This window comes from Panthera leo, chromosome D3 (genome assembly GCF_018350215.1).
Source record: "Panthera leo isolate Ple1 chromosome D3, P.leo_Ple1_pat1.1, whole genome shotgun sequence".
NCBI lineage: Eukaryota > Metazoa > Chordata > Mammalia > Carnivora > Felidae > Panthera > Panthera leo.
Genome location: NC_056690.1, coordinates 8443559 through 8458506, shown reverse-complemented (window position 1 = coordinate 8458506; position 14948 = coordinate 8443559). Strand labels below are relative to the sequence as shown.

Genomic DNA, 14948 nt, shown 5'->3' with positions numbered 1-14948 from the left:
CCACAGCTTTATTGAACAGTTTATAGGCTTTTTGAATCTCCTTCTTGCCCTAAAGAGATTTCTCCAATGGAGCTTTGCCTAGGATTTTTTCCCGTAGAAAAGCAAACAGGTGCTTGAAAGGTTACACTCTATTCTGGGAGAAATCTGATTAATGTTGAAGAGCTGTGTCAGGTCAGACTCTATAACCTGCTGACAGATTATTTAGTGAGTGCCAGGATCAACTCTCAACGTTATCTCAGATTTTAATGGTTTTCTTGTGAAGGGCATTTGCAGATGAAACCACTTTGTATTTAAAATTAATTGTGGCTCTTAGAGACTGGTTGAAAAGAAATTCTTTCCTCAAGCAGGCAGTAATTTGAAAAGAACAAATGATTCATCAGATGAAGTTGCAACGGTTATAATTAACACAAATTATTGCATTTAAAATAATGGTGAGGGGTACCTGGCTGGCTCAGTCGGTGGAACATGTGGCTGTAGGTCTTCAGGTTGTGAGTTCAAGCCCAATGTTGGGTGTAAAAATTACTTAAAAATAAAATCTTTAAAAAATAAAATAATGGTGAAATCTTACCCCCAATAAGAATTCCTCAAAAGAAGTTCCTATTAAACTATCTTAAATTCTGTGAAAAATTTCCAGATATCCTCAAAATTGCTTGAAAAACAAAAAAGTGATACTTCTTCCTGGTAGGGTAGACCTCAGTCATCCTTGGTACTTGTCTTTCTCCACCACTGCTATACCTCCATCCAGTACCCCAATGAGTCCTTCTGTTTCACCGGATCTCCAATCTCTGTACACTGACTGCACTGCCACCATTTCACCGCTGAGTTACTAAGATAGATTCCTGAGTCGTCCCCTTTTTCTGCTCTTGCTCTCCACACAGCCAGCAGAAGAATCTTTTTTCTTTCTTATTATCATTGATAATAATAATGGAAATTTTAAATAACGTATAGTGGAAAATTTGGATAACGGAAAATTTCAAATATATATCAAAGTAGAGAAATGAGAGTGCTTCTCATTCCACTTTATAGTTTTCCACTCATGGCCAATCTTATTTCATCCATTCCTCCATCACTCCTCCCCCCTATTGTTTTGAAATAAATCCCAGACACCATATCATTTAATCAACTAATTTGGAACTGCCCCGTAGTGAAATTTTGCTTACTGGTTGGTCATAAAGGTAGGAAAAGTTGCTGTCCTAAGAGGGATGTTGCTTGCCACCTTCCTTATACTCTCTTCCGATTATGTTTCCTCTCATTTTTTTTCAGGATGTATTCCACTTCTGTTTGAGAAATGCAGTCACCAGAAAACAGAGTTTCATGTGTCCATTTCATATTTGTTTGGTTTTTCTGGGTCCATTTCATGTTAAGCCAGTCTTTTCAGGATGCATATATAGACAGACACTCTCCTACTTTTGTACCAAATAAGTTCTTTAAAATGTGTGTGAAAGTTGAACATACAAAAATGTAAATATGTATGTGGGGAGGATGTTTAATGCTCAGCAAGCCTTAAAAATTATAAAATTCCTAATATTTTTATTATAAAATCAATACATAATCATTATAAAAATAAATTTTAAATAGTTCAGAACAGTATGAAGTTAAAAAGCTAAAGTCTCACCATTTGTTCACTGATCATTTTCAGTCTCTTATTTCCAAAACTACTATTAATACTTCTTATAGGTCCTTCCAGAAAGGTTGATATATGGTCATTTAAAGCCTTAATAATGTATATATATATATATCTGATCTTTTAGTTCCCTCAGTTCATTTAAATTTAGCAGACAGAAATTGATTTTAATGTTGAACAACTAGCTTTGGGTTTTGTAAGGAGTTGAATAGGAGGTAGTATGATGTTGACTTTGGTGTCTTACTGACTTTCTTAAACACTAGTTTCCTTTTGATAAAGGAGTCTTGTGTACACTCTGAACTCATCAGCAGCTCTATGGACCCATGCAAATCTCAATACCATTGCTATCCAATGGAAGTACAGTGTGAGGGGCCCCTGGGTGGCTCAGTCGGTTGAGGGTCTGACTCTTGATTTCAGCTCAGGTCATGATTCCAGGGTTGTGGGATTGGGCTCCACATTAAGTGTGGAGCCTGCTTAAGATTCTTTCTCTCCCTCTGCCCCTCTCCCCTCTGCATACTCTCTCTCACCCTCTCTCTCTCTCGGGGAAAAAAAAAAAGGTGAACCACACATGTCATTTTAAATTTCCTAGTATTCACATTGATAAAACAAATAGAAACATGTGAAATTAATTTTAATCTTTAGCACATTATATCCAAAATATTATTTCAACATGTAATCAATATAAAAATTTAGTGAGATATTTTACCCTTTTCTTATACTAAGTTTTCAAAATCCAATGTGTGTTTTATACTCAGAGGACTTCTTAATTTGGATCAGCACCATTTCAAAGGCTCAGTAGTCACTTGTGGTAGTGGCTGTTGTATTAGTGCTGACCTGTACAGAATAGTGGCTGTCTCTGAGGGAGGAGGAAAGAGGATGGGATATGTTTTTAATTATTTCTTTATTTCATAGTTATTGACCAAAATTTGAAGTTAGAGTTTGCTGTGTTTGATATCCTGAATGATTGCCAGCTCTGGCTCAGTTGTATTATCACTATCATCAGCATTTTTTTAAAAAATCAGTTTTCATTCTTATAAAATAGAACACAGTAATAACATAAATACTTCTATACGAAGACAATAATCCTGCTGAAGTTGAACTCTTGGCTAATAGGCAATGCCACCCTGTGGTAACACACATATTTATTCATCAATTTATGAAAGATTGAATTCTAAGTAGAGAATGTGAATTAGGATTATTAGTGTATAATACATTATTTTTGAGAGAGAGTGACAGAGAGAGCACACACGGAAGAGGCAGAGAGAGAGGGGGACAGAGGATTTGAAGCAGGCTCTGCACTGATAGCAAGCACCAAGCCTGATGTGGGGCTCAAACCCATGAACCATGATATCATGACCTGAGTAGAAGTCAAGACGCTTAACCATCTGAGCCACCCAGGTGCCCTTTAGTGTATAATACATTAAATATGAGCACTTTTCATTCTGAATTCCAGGGTAAATACATGTACTAGTATGTAGTAAAATTAACTGTTAGTAGAAGACAGGATAAAAATTCCTGAGAGGTCAGTAAGAACATCCTTTCAATGTAATTTTTTTGTTTTGTTTTTAGGGGTTGCAGATGGTGTAGGAGGATGGAGAGACTATGGAGTTGATCCATCTCAGTTCTCAGGGACTTTAATGCGGACGTGTGAACGGTTAGTAAAAGAAGGACGGTTCGTCCCAAGTAATCCCATTGGAATCCTCACCACGAGCTACTGTGAGTTGCTGCAAAATAAAGTACCCTTGCTTGGTAAGTAGCTATGCTGTGTGTTTTCCTCTAAAGAAGCTCAGGAGATGGTCAACAAAACCAAGAAAATCACTTGGCAACCCACCTTTTTTTCTGAGGCTCTTTATTAAGCAGAGTTTGATAGAAAAGCTCTGAGCTTCTCTCACTCTATACGTAAGTACTACTGCTTGGAGGGGATGTAAATAGGTGCGGCCACTTTGGAAAACAATTTGGTATTATGGAATAAAGTTAAATGTAAACAGAGTGTATGACATAGCAGTTCCACTCCTAGGTCTATACCCTAGACCAGAGAAGCTCTTGCATATCCGTGTACCAAGAGATAGGTACAGGAATGCTCATATAACAGCAGAAGACTCAGAACAAATCTAGAAAGTCCATTTACTGTAGAAAAATGCATTTTGAAAAGGAACAACTTAAAGCTGCATGCAATATTCAGGAACATGATGTTGAGGGAAAATAGAACATTGTGGAATATCACCTAACAGTTTAATTCCACATTTCAAATTCAGAAACATAAATAAGTAAAACCATATTGTTCAGGGTTTCCAAAATGTGATAAAAGAAGAAAGAAAAGTAAGTGGTTGTATAGTTCAGGATAGTGGTCCTCTCCAGGGGAGGAAGAAAGGGAATGGGATTGGGTATGTAAAATTAAGTTGATTACCTGTGGGGAGTTCAAGTTGCATTTAGGTACCCTAGACTGCTAGCAGGTAGCTGATTAGTCTGTGAGTTAGCATGACACAAAATAGATCCCCATTAATCTTGTATTAGAAAACTTCCAAATATCTAGTGTGTGTTTATCTGGTGTGCTAATAGAGCATCTTTTGGCCAAAGCTTCTACATTTGTTTGTTAAATGGTTTCCTGGGAACTTACCCAACAACTTACCCAGCCTTCTGAGCAAGCTCTCAGAAGGCTGTTATTAAGTTTCTGCTAATTGCCAGCATCTTTCTGGTTAGTAGAAGTAGCCTCCTTCCCAGTCACCATCCATTTTTAAAATCAGCCTCTGATCAGTGTTAATGGAGATTTCCATGTTGTAAAATTTTGCCTTCAATTTAAATCTTTTATAAGAAGGCGTTCTTTTTATCATGCTGCCATCTTCTGTCTTAGTGCTGTGACTAATCAGCTTGTTTTCCTTCTAACTGAAGAGAAACCTTGTCTTGAGGTTTCAATATACCGCTTTGTCTTAATCCGCTATTTTGGACATGCAATCTGGAGCTTGCCTGGCACAGTGAAACACCCTAGATTCTATTTCTAGCACCTCTGTCAACTTTCCATATGACTTTGGGAAAACTACTTAACCTCTGACCCCCTTGCTTCATTTGTTCAATGGAGAGATCTTTTTCTGTGAAAAGGAACAACTCAAAGCTTCATGCAATACTCAGAAGCATGTTGAGGGAAAGAGGGCATTGCAGAATACTATCTAAAAGTCTAACATCTGACAAAGAGCCTATAGACACAGATTCCAGGTCCCAACTCCTGCTTGTTCCCATGAGTCCTTTGCCGACACCCCCTATCAATTCACTGCAACTTGGAATGAGCAATTGCAAAGCAACAACTATCCTGATTTTGTTTTTTTTTTTTTTAAAGATCTTTTTTTTTTTTTTTTTCTAACGTTTATTCATTTTTGAGACAGAGAGACAGAGCACGAACAGGGGAGGGTCAGAGAGAGGGAGACGCAGAATCTGAAACAGGCTCCATGCTGTGAGCTGTCAGCACAGAGCCTGAAGCAGCGCTTGAACTCACGGACCACGAGATCATCACCTGAGCCGAAGTCGGCCGCTTAACCGACTGAGCCACCCAGGCGCCCCAACTATCCTGATTTTGTACTTTGAAAGCTTTAGCTTTGTTTTTTGCTATGTTTCTTTCTTATCCCTCCTTCCTTTCCTGTTTACCCTCATGTAGTTGGAAGGTCTTAAAATAAATGTAAGGATATATTAGAAGTTTTCTTACATTGAATATTATAATCACTTCTTTTCTCCTAAAAGACATATTGAAATAATCCTTCATTACCATGTTTGATACATACACGCTTCTTTCACCTAATCTACACTCCTTTAAGCTGTTTAAACTCAAGCATCTTTTGGCGAAGACAGCCTGCTGAATTTTACTGAGCCTCTGATATAACCGCAAATAATGATAACTTTAGGTAAATCTTTTTTTTTTTTTTAATCCAGGAATTGCTAAAAAGCCTATAACACAATTCCAATATAAAGGTCAACTACTCATTTCTTAAGAATTTCTAGCTGCTTTGATATCCAGGTCGGCATCACAGGCTAATTGTCAATATATAATTTCTCAGAAAACTGTAAGTGGAGTTAGGTCTTATAAAACCAACATATCTTAAGAATTTGAGGGGGTGAGTCATAATAAGGTTCTTTCTTTACTGCACAAAAGGCTCCATAGTAGTTTACAAAATTAGGGGCCAGTGATAAAAATTATTTCCATTTTAGCATGAGTGATTTGCTTGGGTCCCTGTGTGGATTGTCAGTGGTCTGAACATCTTGACCCTGTTGTCCTCAGCACTTTTTTTCTTCATTTCCTGCTTGTTCCTCTACAAATACACAAGAATAATGTATTCCAGGATTAGGCTCTCAGGGCCCGAGCCATGTGCACACATCAGTTATTTGAAGAGGCAGAGGAGGAGTATATACTCCCAAATCCAGATGATTCCGTAACACTGGGCTTAACCTTCATTTGTGCTGCTTTGCGTGTTAAAGCTCTGTCATTCACAAGGACCGTTTTGACTCCAACTCAGCAGGTGACCATGACAGCCACAGGGGTGGCAAAACAATAGCCTGGGTTTGTCAGTGAGTAATAATGAGTCAACATGAGTCCTTCCTGCCCCAGGTTTTTCAAGGCTGTGCTACTCATCTGTCATTTTTCGTCCTCAGATTAATCCCATCAGCTTTCAGAAGACCTTTTGTGTGGTGATTCTATTAATGAAAAGTGATTGGAGTTTTTGTGCATTGAGTTAGGAAGGAAAGGTAATTGGTGATCTTAACGTAAGCTATGCAGATTATCTGGTGGCACTGCCAGTTCGTTACAGTGCTGTGTTTTTCTCTGATGTTTAGTGGCTAGCGACTAAATAGCTTAGCGTTAGGGTGTCCGATTAGATAACAAGGAAATGGAATTTCTGAACATTATGATGAGATAAATATTTTAATTTAAGTGTTTTTATATTAACTTACACATTTTTATTAAGGAAAAATTAATAAATTACCCATAATCCCACTAAGGAAACTTAGTATTTTAGTGATTATGCTCCCTGATTTTTCTTTTGGGTATGTTTGTGCATAGAATAACGGTAATATGAATTGTGCATCTACCGTGTGCTTACAGCAGCCCCATGAGATAGATTCATAGGTACTTCTGTTTCTCATTTTGTTAGGAAGAAACTGAGGCCTAGAGAGAATAAGTGACTTGCCCACAGTCACACAGCTAGAAAATAATGGAGCCCTGGGATTTAACGCAGCTGGTTCCACAGCCTGTTTATTTTTTTTCATTTTGCTTTTAACAGGCATCTTAAGAGTTTAGCTTTTGTCTACTATTATCTTTTTAAAATTACATTAAATTTTACTTTTTTTGAATTACAATTTAAGTTTGAGAACACTTTTTATTTAAGGAAACTTAAAAAAATTTTTTTAATGTTTATTTTTGAGAGAGAGCAAGCAAGAGAACCAGTGGGGGAGGGACAGAGAGAGAGGGAGACACAGAATCCAAAGCAGGCTCCAAGCACCGAGCTATCAGCACAGAGTCCGGGGCAGGGCTCAAACTCACGGACCTCAAGATCATGACCTGAGCTGAAGTCGGATGCGTAACCGACCGGGCCACCCCAGGCGCCCCTATTTAAGGAAACTTTAATGCCAACTTGTAATCTACTTGTTTCGCTTAAGTTATCTTTCGTTTGCAAATATATTTCTCTTAACAATTTTAGTGACTATCAGATAGCTAACACTTACTATGTGTTGTGTTTGACATGCTTTAACTAACTTTATCCTCACAAACTACACTAAGAGGTAGGTACTGTTATCCCTGTTTTGTAGATTAGGAAACTGAGGTGCAAAGAGGTTAAGTAAGTTGCCCCGGGTCACCAGGTGAGTAAGCGACAGAGCCAGCATTCAGATGGGGCCAGGCTGACCGCAGAGTCTGTACTGCTAAGTATTCTGTGATAGTGTGCAGCCTCCTGCTGCTACATCCTCCTGGAGGTGCTGTAACTGATTTAACCAGTCTCTTAATGTCAAATGTTGAGGTTGTTTCTAGTTCTTGGACAATGCTTTTGTGCTTACTTTGTTTACATCTCTAGTTGTTTCTTAGGAATTGCTAAATCAAGTGATACACACATTTCCCAATGTTGTATTGCCCTTCAGAAAGGTTGTTTAGTTTTACCCTCCCACCATCATGGAATAAGAATGACCATGTTCCCTGCACTCTTGTCAACACCACGCAGGATTTTTTTTTTTCTTTTTTTTTTTTTGGACTCTTGTTAAACTAATAGGCAAAATGGCTACTAGTGTGATGATGATTTTTTCATATATTTAAAGACCATTTACATTTTCTTCTTGATGAACTGTTTTTCTATTTTGCCACTTTTTCTGTAGGTATAAGTTTAAATTTTAGTACTTGAAAGCAGTCGTACTGGTGGTACATCAGCTTTTCAATCTGCAGAAGGTCGTGTGAGCTGTGTGCTGCAAAGCTACACAGAAGCTTTTGCTCTCTGCTTGGACATGCTCGCTTCTCTCTGAACATTAATGGTCTCTGTAAGGTCAACAGGTAGATCCCATAGGCTACCTGAGAAAAATTGGTCTTGTCACTTCATAGCAAGTCAGTCTTTGATGAAGGTTCTTCATGACCTCAACAGATGGAAATCTGGTTATTATAGTTATGTGCCCTCTTAAATTTTAGTGAATTTCATGGAGAAGGCTTCCTGCTGATGACTAATGAGAAATGTCAGGAAAACATAACATTCTTATTCTGGCATTTAAGTATTAAAACTTAAAATTTCAACAACATGGTTTTGAGCACTTGGCACAGATTATAGTGCTATTGAAATGAAAAAAGTATGGTTAGATACCAGCCATTTTTATTGTTTTCTGTCTCTGCAAATGAAAGAATTCAGATTCAGGGGCCTGCTTACTATGTGTAATATTTCTCTCCCTATTATGTTGACCCTGATCAGGTTACTGTTGACACTTGTCGGAGATTTGGAGCACGACTAAGATAGGCAAAGGAGGTTCCAGTCGTGGCATATTGCTTTTTGGGGTGATGTGATAAAAATGTGGATGCAAAGATAGGAAGGTAGAAAGAAAAACTAAACGGGGATCATTTTTGTTTCTAGGTAGCAGTACTGCCTGCATTGTGGTGCTGGACAGAACTAGCCACCGCTTACACACAGCAAACCTGGGCGATTCGGGCTTCCTGGTTGTCAGGGGTGGTGAAGTTGTGCACCGATCAGATGAGCAGCAGCATTACTTCAACACTCCATTCCAGCTCTCAATTGCACCACCTGAAGCCGAGGGAGTCGTCCTGAGTGACAGGTAATCTCCCCTCTTGGCCATTACATTAAGAACCAGTAGGACATGGCTCGCCCACATCCTCCTCCCATCCCCCTTTACCTACAGTGGAGATGGGCATTTTCAGTTCTCATATGACATAAGGCACATTGAGAATGTTCTCATCAAAAAGATATTTTAGTTTGACTTTGAAAGATATTTTGCTGGCTATTACAGCCAAGTTGAATTCTAACGAACACCCAATAATTTGACAAGACTGAAAATATTCTTCAAGCTTACAGAGTATCAGTTTTTCATACCAAGACCAACATGGTATATACGGTTATATTTGTTAAATCGTGCTGGAGAAGTGAATCATTGTCTATGCATGCCACTGCCCGTATGAGAATTTGCATATGTTGTTAGGGAAGAGTTCAAACAGACATCTGCTTTATTTATCAGAATGACTTCCTGATTCTCAGGGCCTCCTATTATATGCATCAAATAGAACTTTTAAATTGTCAAGACCTTTCAAGACAATAACTACTTTTCTGAATCAACTTTTACAGTTTATCTTTCCTAAGATCAGAGTACAGAATAAAGCTAAGACAGTCTCAGATTCCTCTTCCTTTAACAACCTTATGGGACCTGGCACAAACATATTTGATTGTGCCAGATTATGATTATGATTCATGAATGTTGTAAAATGGGTAATGAACCTTTTGTAAAAATAGAAGTAGTCTTGCAAAGCTCTGTTGTCTCTACTTAATAGTTCTTATTAAGCCAGATTTTGAGTGCAAACTAAGATAGAATGATTATTACTGCCATCTTTTAAACTGGAATGAGTATATTGTATAATTAGGTATTCAGGATTGTCCATCTAGGTCTGTTGCTGACTCCTAGAGAGAGGGAAGCATTTTTTTACTTTCAGATTAAGGTATGCTACCATAATTGGAAGAATATTTCATTATAGTCCCTTCTTCAGTTGGCTCTAACATACATTCATATTAGCCATATTGGAGTGAGGAGAAAGCAGAACCCCAGGGGGTGGTAGATACCAAGCTCAGCTAACAGTTACAGAGAGCAGTGTTTTAATTTTCCCTTATTTGATTCTTGTTATTTTGGCATCTGAGTGCTAGAGCTGCCCTGCCATACCTCACACACTATCTTTGGGACAGTCTGGTCGGGGCAGCGCTCTGGCCTGCCAGCGAGGTGGAGGTTGCTTCCCCCTGGAGCCCACAGACAGCTTGCTAGCATGTGACTTCAGCTCGTGTTTCAGTGCAGTCAAAAGTTTCCAGCAGCACAGTATGTTCAATCAAAACGGGCAAAACTGCAGCTGGCGGAACACCAAGCTCATGGGTGGGAGTGTTGGGAGAAGAGGACAAACCGTCCAATGGTAGCGAGTCTCGCACAGGCAGGATAGCAAAGGACACTCCTGGGGAAGAAAAACCTCAGCATAAAATAGAGCTTCACTGCCAACCTGGTCATTAATCTAAACTTCTAGAATCTGATTCGTTTCCAAAGTCTGAGCAACTGTGAAGTGTCTTGCATTGTTTCTCTTTATTCCACAGAAGAAATCGACCTGGTTTCCACCAGTTTTACAGTCTTTTTTCCTCCTGCTGAAGGACATTTCTTTTGTTACTCAGTTCCTCATATCTATAAAGTATAATTTTTCCTTAATTTACAGGTTTCCTTTAGTTTCCTTTTGGTTTGCTGTCTTTACAAAATATTTGTGATATAAATGTGTAAGTGATATGTGTAAGCCAAAGCCCATCACAGAACTTTGAAATGTGCTACTTCTTTTCCTCAGTCAGGAGTAGATGAACCAGAAATTTTCTCGGTGCACTTTGTATAAATCCCCAGCAGGCGTGGGTGGGTGGGTTTTTATGTTTTCTCTTCACATATTTTATAACATATCAGTTACACAAACAAGTTGTGGGATTTTTCTGTCAAGCTCAGGGTACTTGGGTCTGGCTTCTCCTTTCTGGATCAGTGTATAAATTTTTTTCTTTGCATTTGTTCCCTAATTACAGGTTAAGGCAGATTATTAGGTATTTCACCTTTCCTTCACCTTGGAGGCTTGGATTCAGTGAAGCTGGCCTTTGGAGATGGCTGAGAACCAGCCTTTGGGAGAGGGCCATTGACTCTTTGAGTATATGATCTTTTCTCCCCACCTGAGATTCCCGCCCCCCTCCACTTCTTGTATCTGTTTTCATCAGGTGTTATCACAGAAAAACAAACAAAAAACCACTCCCATCTATCTTTTTTAAAGTTGCATACAAAAAGATGTAGTGAAAAATCTACCTCCTATCCCATCCCCCAGCAATACATTCTCTCTCCTCAGCCACTGTTGTCTGTTCTTTGTGTCCTTCCAGATTTATTCTCTGCATATGGAAGTGTCTGTGCTTATGAATCTACCCCCCCTACACACACACACACACACACACACACACATGCACACGATGTCTGTACATTCCTCTCTTCATTAACAATGTGTTAAACAGTTTTTCCCAATTTGGAGGGTTACTTTGTTTCTTCACTTATTAGATATTTCTTGAAGACCTACTTTGCACCAGGTATACTAATAATTAAATACTTAGGTGATGACAGGGTGCCTGGGTGGCTTAGTTGGTTAAGTGTCTGACTTCAGCTCAGGTCATGATCTTGTGTTTGTGAGTTTGAGCCCCGTGTCAGGCTCTGTGCTGACGGCTCAGAGCCTGGATGGAGCCTGCTTGGGATTCTGTGTCTCCCTCTCTCTCTGCCCCTCCCCCGCTTGCATTCATTCTCTCTCTCTCTCTCTCTCTTTCTCTCTCTTTCTCTCAACAATAAATAAACGTTAAAAAAAAAAAAAAAAACTTACATGATGAGCACTCTTTAAGCCCTGGAGACACACAGTCCCTACTCTGCCTTACTAGTCCATACTAATACTAATCTAGTAGTAATAATACTAGTGATTACTGGCACTATAGTGAGACATACCATTGTAGGTATTTCATGTGAATTAATTCTTACAGGATTTGCATGCTCTCTTCCATGGTGCTCTCTTGTTACACTATTAAGGCAGCCTCCTGAGAGCCACAGTCAAGCCTGCAGGGAAACTGATGAGTAGAAAATGAATAAGAGAGGATGGAATTTGGCTCTAAAGAATTAGGAAATAAAGACTCATTTCTACTAGGCTTTTAGAGGCATGTTAGTTCTGACTCAGAAGAGAACCCTTCCTCCTTTTAAGCCATATGTGACTAATCATCAAATTCAGTCTTACTTGGTAGTTTCAGTTAAGCTTTTGAAACATTTATATCAGATTTTTCAATTAATTTTTTTCAAGGTTAGGAATTTCAGAACAACTGGGTTTTTTTTTTTTAATGTTTTTTATTCTTTTTTTGAGAGAGCGAGCCAGCACGAGCGGGGGAGGGGCAGAGAGAGAGGGAGACACAGAATCCAAAGCAGGCTCCAGGCTCTGAGCTGTCAGCACAGAGCCCGACGCGGGGCTCGAACTTGTGAACCGTGAGATCATGACCTGAGCCAAAGTCCGACACTTAACCTACTGAGCCACCAGGTGCCCTGTGACTGGTTTTTTTTTATTTTTATTTTTTATTCTGTTACTATAAATTAGTTTTTCTTATAGCCTCATTACAATATAACATAGTGCCTGTTGGAAACTTTCACCATATCTCTGAAGGCCTCTTGTAACTTTGCCCCTACCCTGTCCTTGTCACAGCCCGGATGCTGCTGATAGCACGTCTTTTGATGTCCAGTTAGGAGACATTATTCTGACGGCAACAGATGGACTTTTTGACAACATGCCTGATTATATGATCCTTCAGGAGCTAAAAAAGTTAAAGGTAATTAACTCAAAGGTTAGTTCGTGGAAGGAGAGGCCCTCTCTGGGCAGCTAAGTTTTATTGGTACAATTGTATTATCTCTTTTTGTAGGAAAGGACTCTTGTAAATTTAGGAAAGAAATAATAGTTCTGGTCTTTCAAGCAATTGTAAATGGAAATAGTCACAATTGGAGCACTTGAGAAAAAAAGAGGTTTCCCACCTACACCTTTTAGTAGAGTGGTAAAGGTTAAAAAAAAAAAAAAAAAAAAAGTGGTAAAGGTAGGAAAGTCCAGATGAGACATTTCTTGTATTTTTAATTGTATTTTAATGGTGCTGGTTCCTGGTTGTCTTTTTCTCCTTTTATTTCTTAACAGACTCGGCAGGTGTTGAGGTCGGGAAAGACAAGAAATCACCACACTAGAGCCAGCCAGGCCAAGGGCAACAGGCAGCTAGGGGCCTTGATGTCATCTGAGCTGTCCCAGTAACTAAAAGTTCAGACTTGGCCCATATAGAGAGTGGAAGGAAGTGAAAACCAGTTTTTCCATATTTTCCTGGCTTTGTAAAAGTACTAACTCTGGGGAAAATTAGTCTTTTCCTAGGTCCTTACCAGTAAGCAGTTATGACTTAAAGTAAGTTGCTGAACTTTTTTTAAGCAATATTTTCCTCACCTTTAAAATGGGGGGGGGGGGGAGTACCATGGTCTTAGTTAATCCTCACCACAATGCTATTATAATTTATAGACTAAGACCATATATACGAGGTCCTTAGTGTCATGCCCCATCTGTGGGATATAGTAAAGGTCAGGTGCTTATATGGAGCTGGCCCTGTGCTCTGTGTGGTGACAGGGTGGTAAGCAGAAATGACACATTCCTTGCATATGGAGCTGACATTCTAGTGGAGAAAGATAATACAAAGAAAGAAATATATAATAAATGTTGGTGGCTTAGTAAGAAACTAAAGCAGGGTGAAGGAACAGAGAATAAAACAAGCTGCTGTTTTAGAAAGATTGGCCGGGGAAGGCCTCTTTGAGGAAGCGACATTGAAGCAGAAGCCTGTTACTTATTTATACTAAAACTATTCCGAGTCTTAGCATGTTAGAGCTAAAGTGGACCTTGTTTCCCATCCCCATTTTACAGATGAGGAGGTTGAAGCAGCAAGGATAAGGGTATGGATCAAGATCACACAGCTAAACAAGAATCTTTCATCATGATATAAAATTCTAAAGGTATTTTCAATAGGACACCTGGCAGCTCTTACTTGGAGAGCAAACTGTGTGGTTGGCCAGGGTCGCATTCCTAAGCAAGGAAACTTTTGAGGTCCTCCCTGAAGTGCTATCAAAATCCACCTTTTCAGTCCTGTCCAGTTTTAGCAAGAATACCTTAAGAATTCCAAATGGGAAAAAAAGCAGAAACGGAAATCCAACCTTCAGGGCCCAAGGCCACCTGAGCAAAGAATGACATCTGACTGACATCTTGTGCAGGCAGCACTGGTGGCCTTGTTCATTTTACTGAAGGTGTAATGTTTTAATGTCTTCTCTAGAGTAAAAACTGAAATGCTGGAAACTGTGGCTAGATAAATGTTACTGTCTCAAAAAGTGGTATTTACAAAAAGCGTATGTACTTGTGTGCAGAAATCCTACGAGGCATTGTGTAAAAATAACTCCCTCATCCTTTCGTCTTAGAATTCAAATTATGAGAGTATACAACAGACGGCAAGAAGCATTGCTGAGCAAGCCCATGAGCTGGCCTATGACCCAAATTATATGTCACCTTTTGCACAGTTTGCATGTGACAATGGATTGAATGTGAGAGGTAAGCATTCCTTAGGAAGGTCATAGGGACTAACTGGGGACATAGTCGGATGGGAGCATTCTGGGCTGTGGGGTGAGGTAAACTAGAGCACTGGGGTGAGACCGGTAAGCTCTCCTCTTCAGTTGGGAGCCCGTGGCTTTGAGCCTGGTCAGCAGGCCCTAGCACTGAAGGACAAGAGCAAGTACCTGTCATCGTGTCTTCCCCACAGAGGATGCCCTCCAGAACTGAACTCCATTGGCTGTAGAGGCAGGCGGAACCTGAAGCCCTTTATTGCCACCACTGCACTGCTTGGACCTGAGCCCAAAAGGCCTCTAAGTCTGCCTAGAGGCCCTGGACATTCCTAGCAGCTTAACATTCTGCCCTTCACGGGTCTGACATTTCACTTCTCCCTTCCTCTGGCCTTGTGGGACTCGTTGACGATATTTGCCTGCCAGATTACCACAGCAGGTTTTGAAGAGG

At 39.6% G+C, this 14948-nt stretch overlaps 1 protein-coding gene across 2 annotated transcripts in view; it reads left to right on the top strand.

Annotated features, from left to right (window-relative positions):
• The window catches only part of PPTC7 (protein phosphatase targeting COQ7), a 34795-nt gene that overhangs the window by 17820 nt on the left and 2027 nt on the right, over window positions 1-14948 (top strand). The window contains exons 2-6 of one of the 2 annotated variants that reach the window (XR_006195178.1): window positions 3194-3373; window positions 8704-8902; window positions 12576-12699; window positions 13815-13903; window positions 14360-14445. Coding sequence is in view for 1 of the 2 variants with exons in the window: in XM_042910241.1 (XP_042766175.1) it covers window positions 3194-3373; window positions 8704-8902; window positions 12576-12699; window positions 14360-14489 (633 nt within the window). In the remaining variant the exon portion in view is untranslated. Of the gene's footprint in view, window positions 1-3193; window positions 3374-8703; window positions 8903-12575; window positions 12700-13814; window positions 13904-14359; window positions 14490-14948 lie in introns of those variants that run through there. The other variant, XM_042910241.1, reaches the window with a different exon arrangement.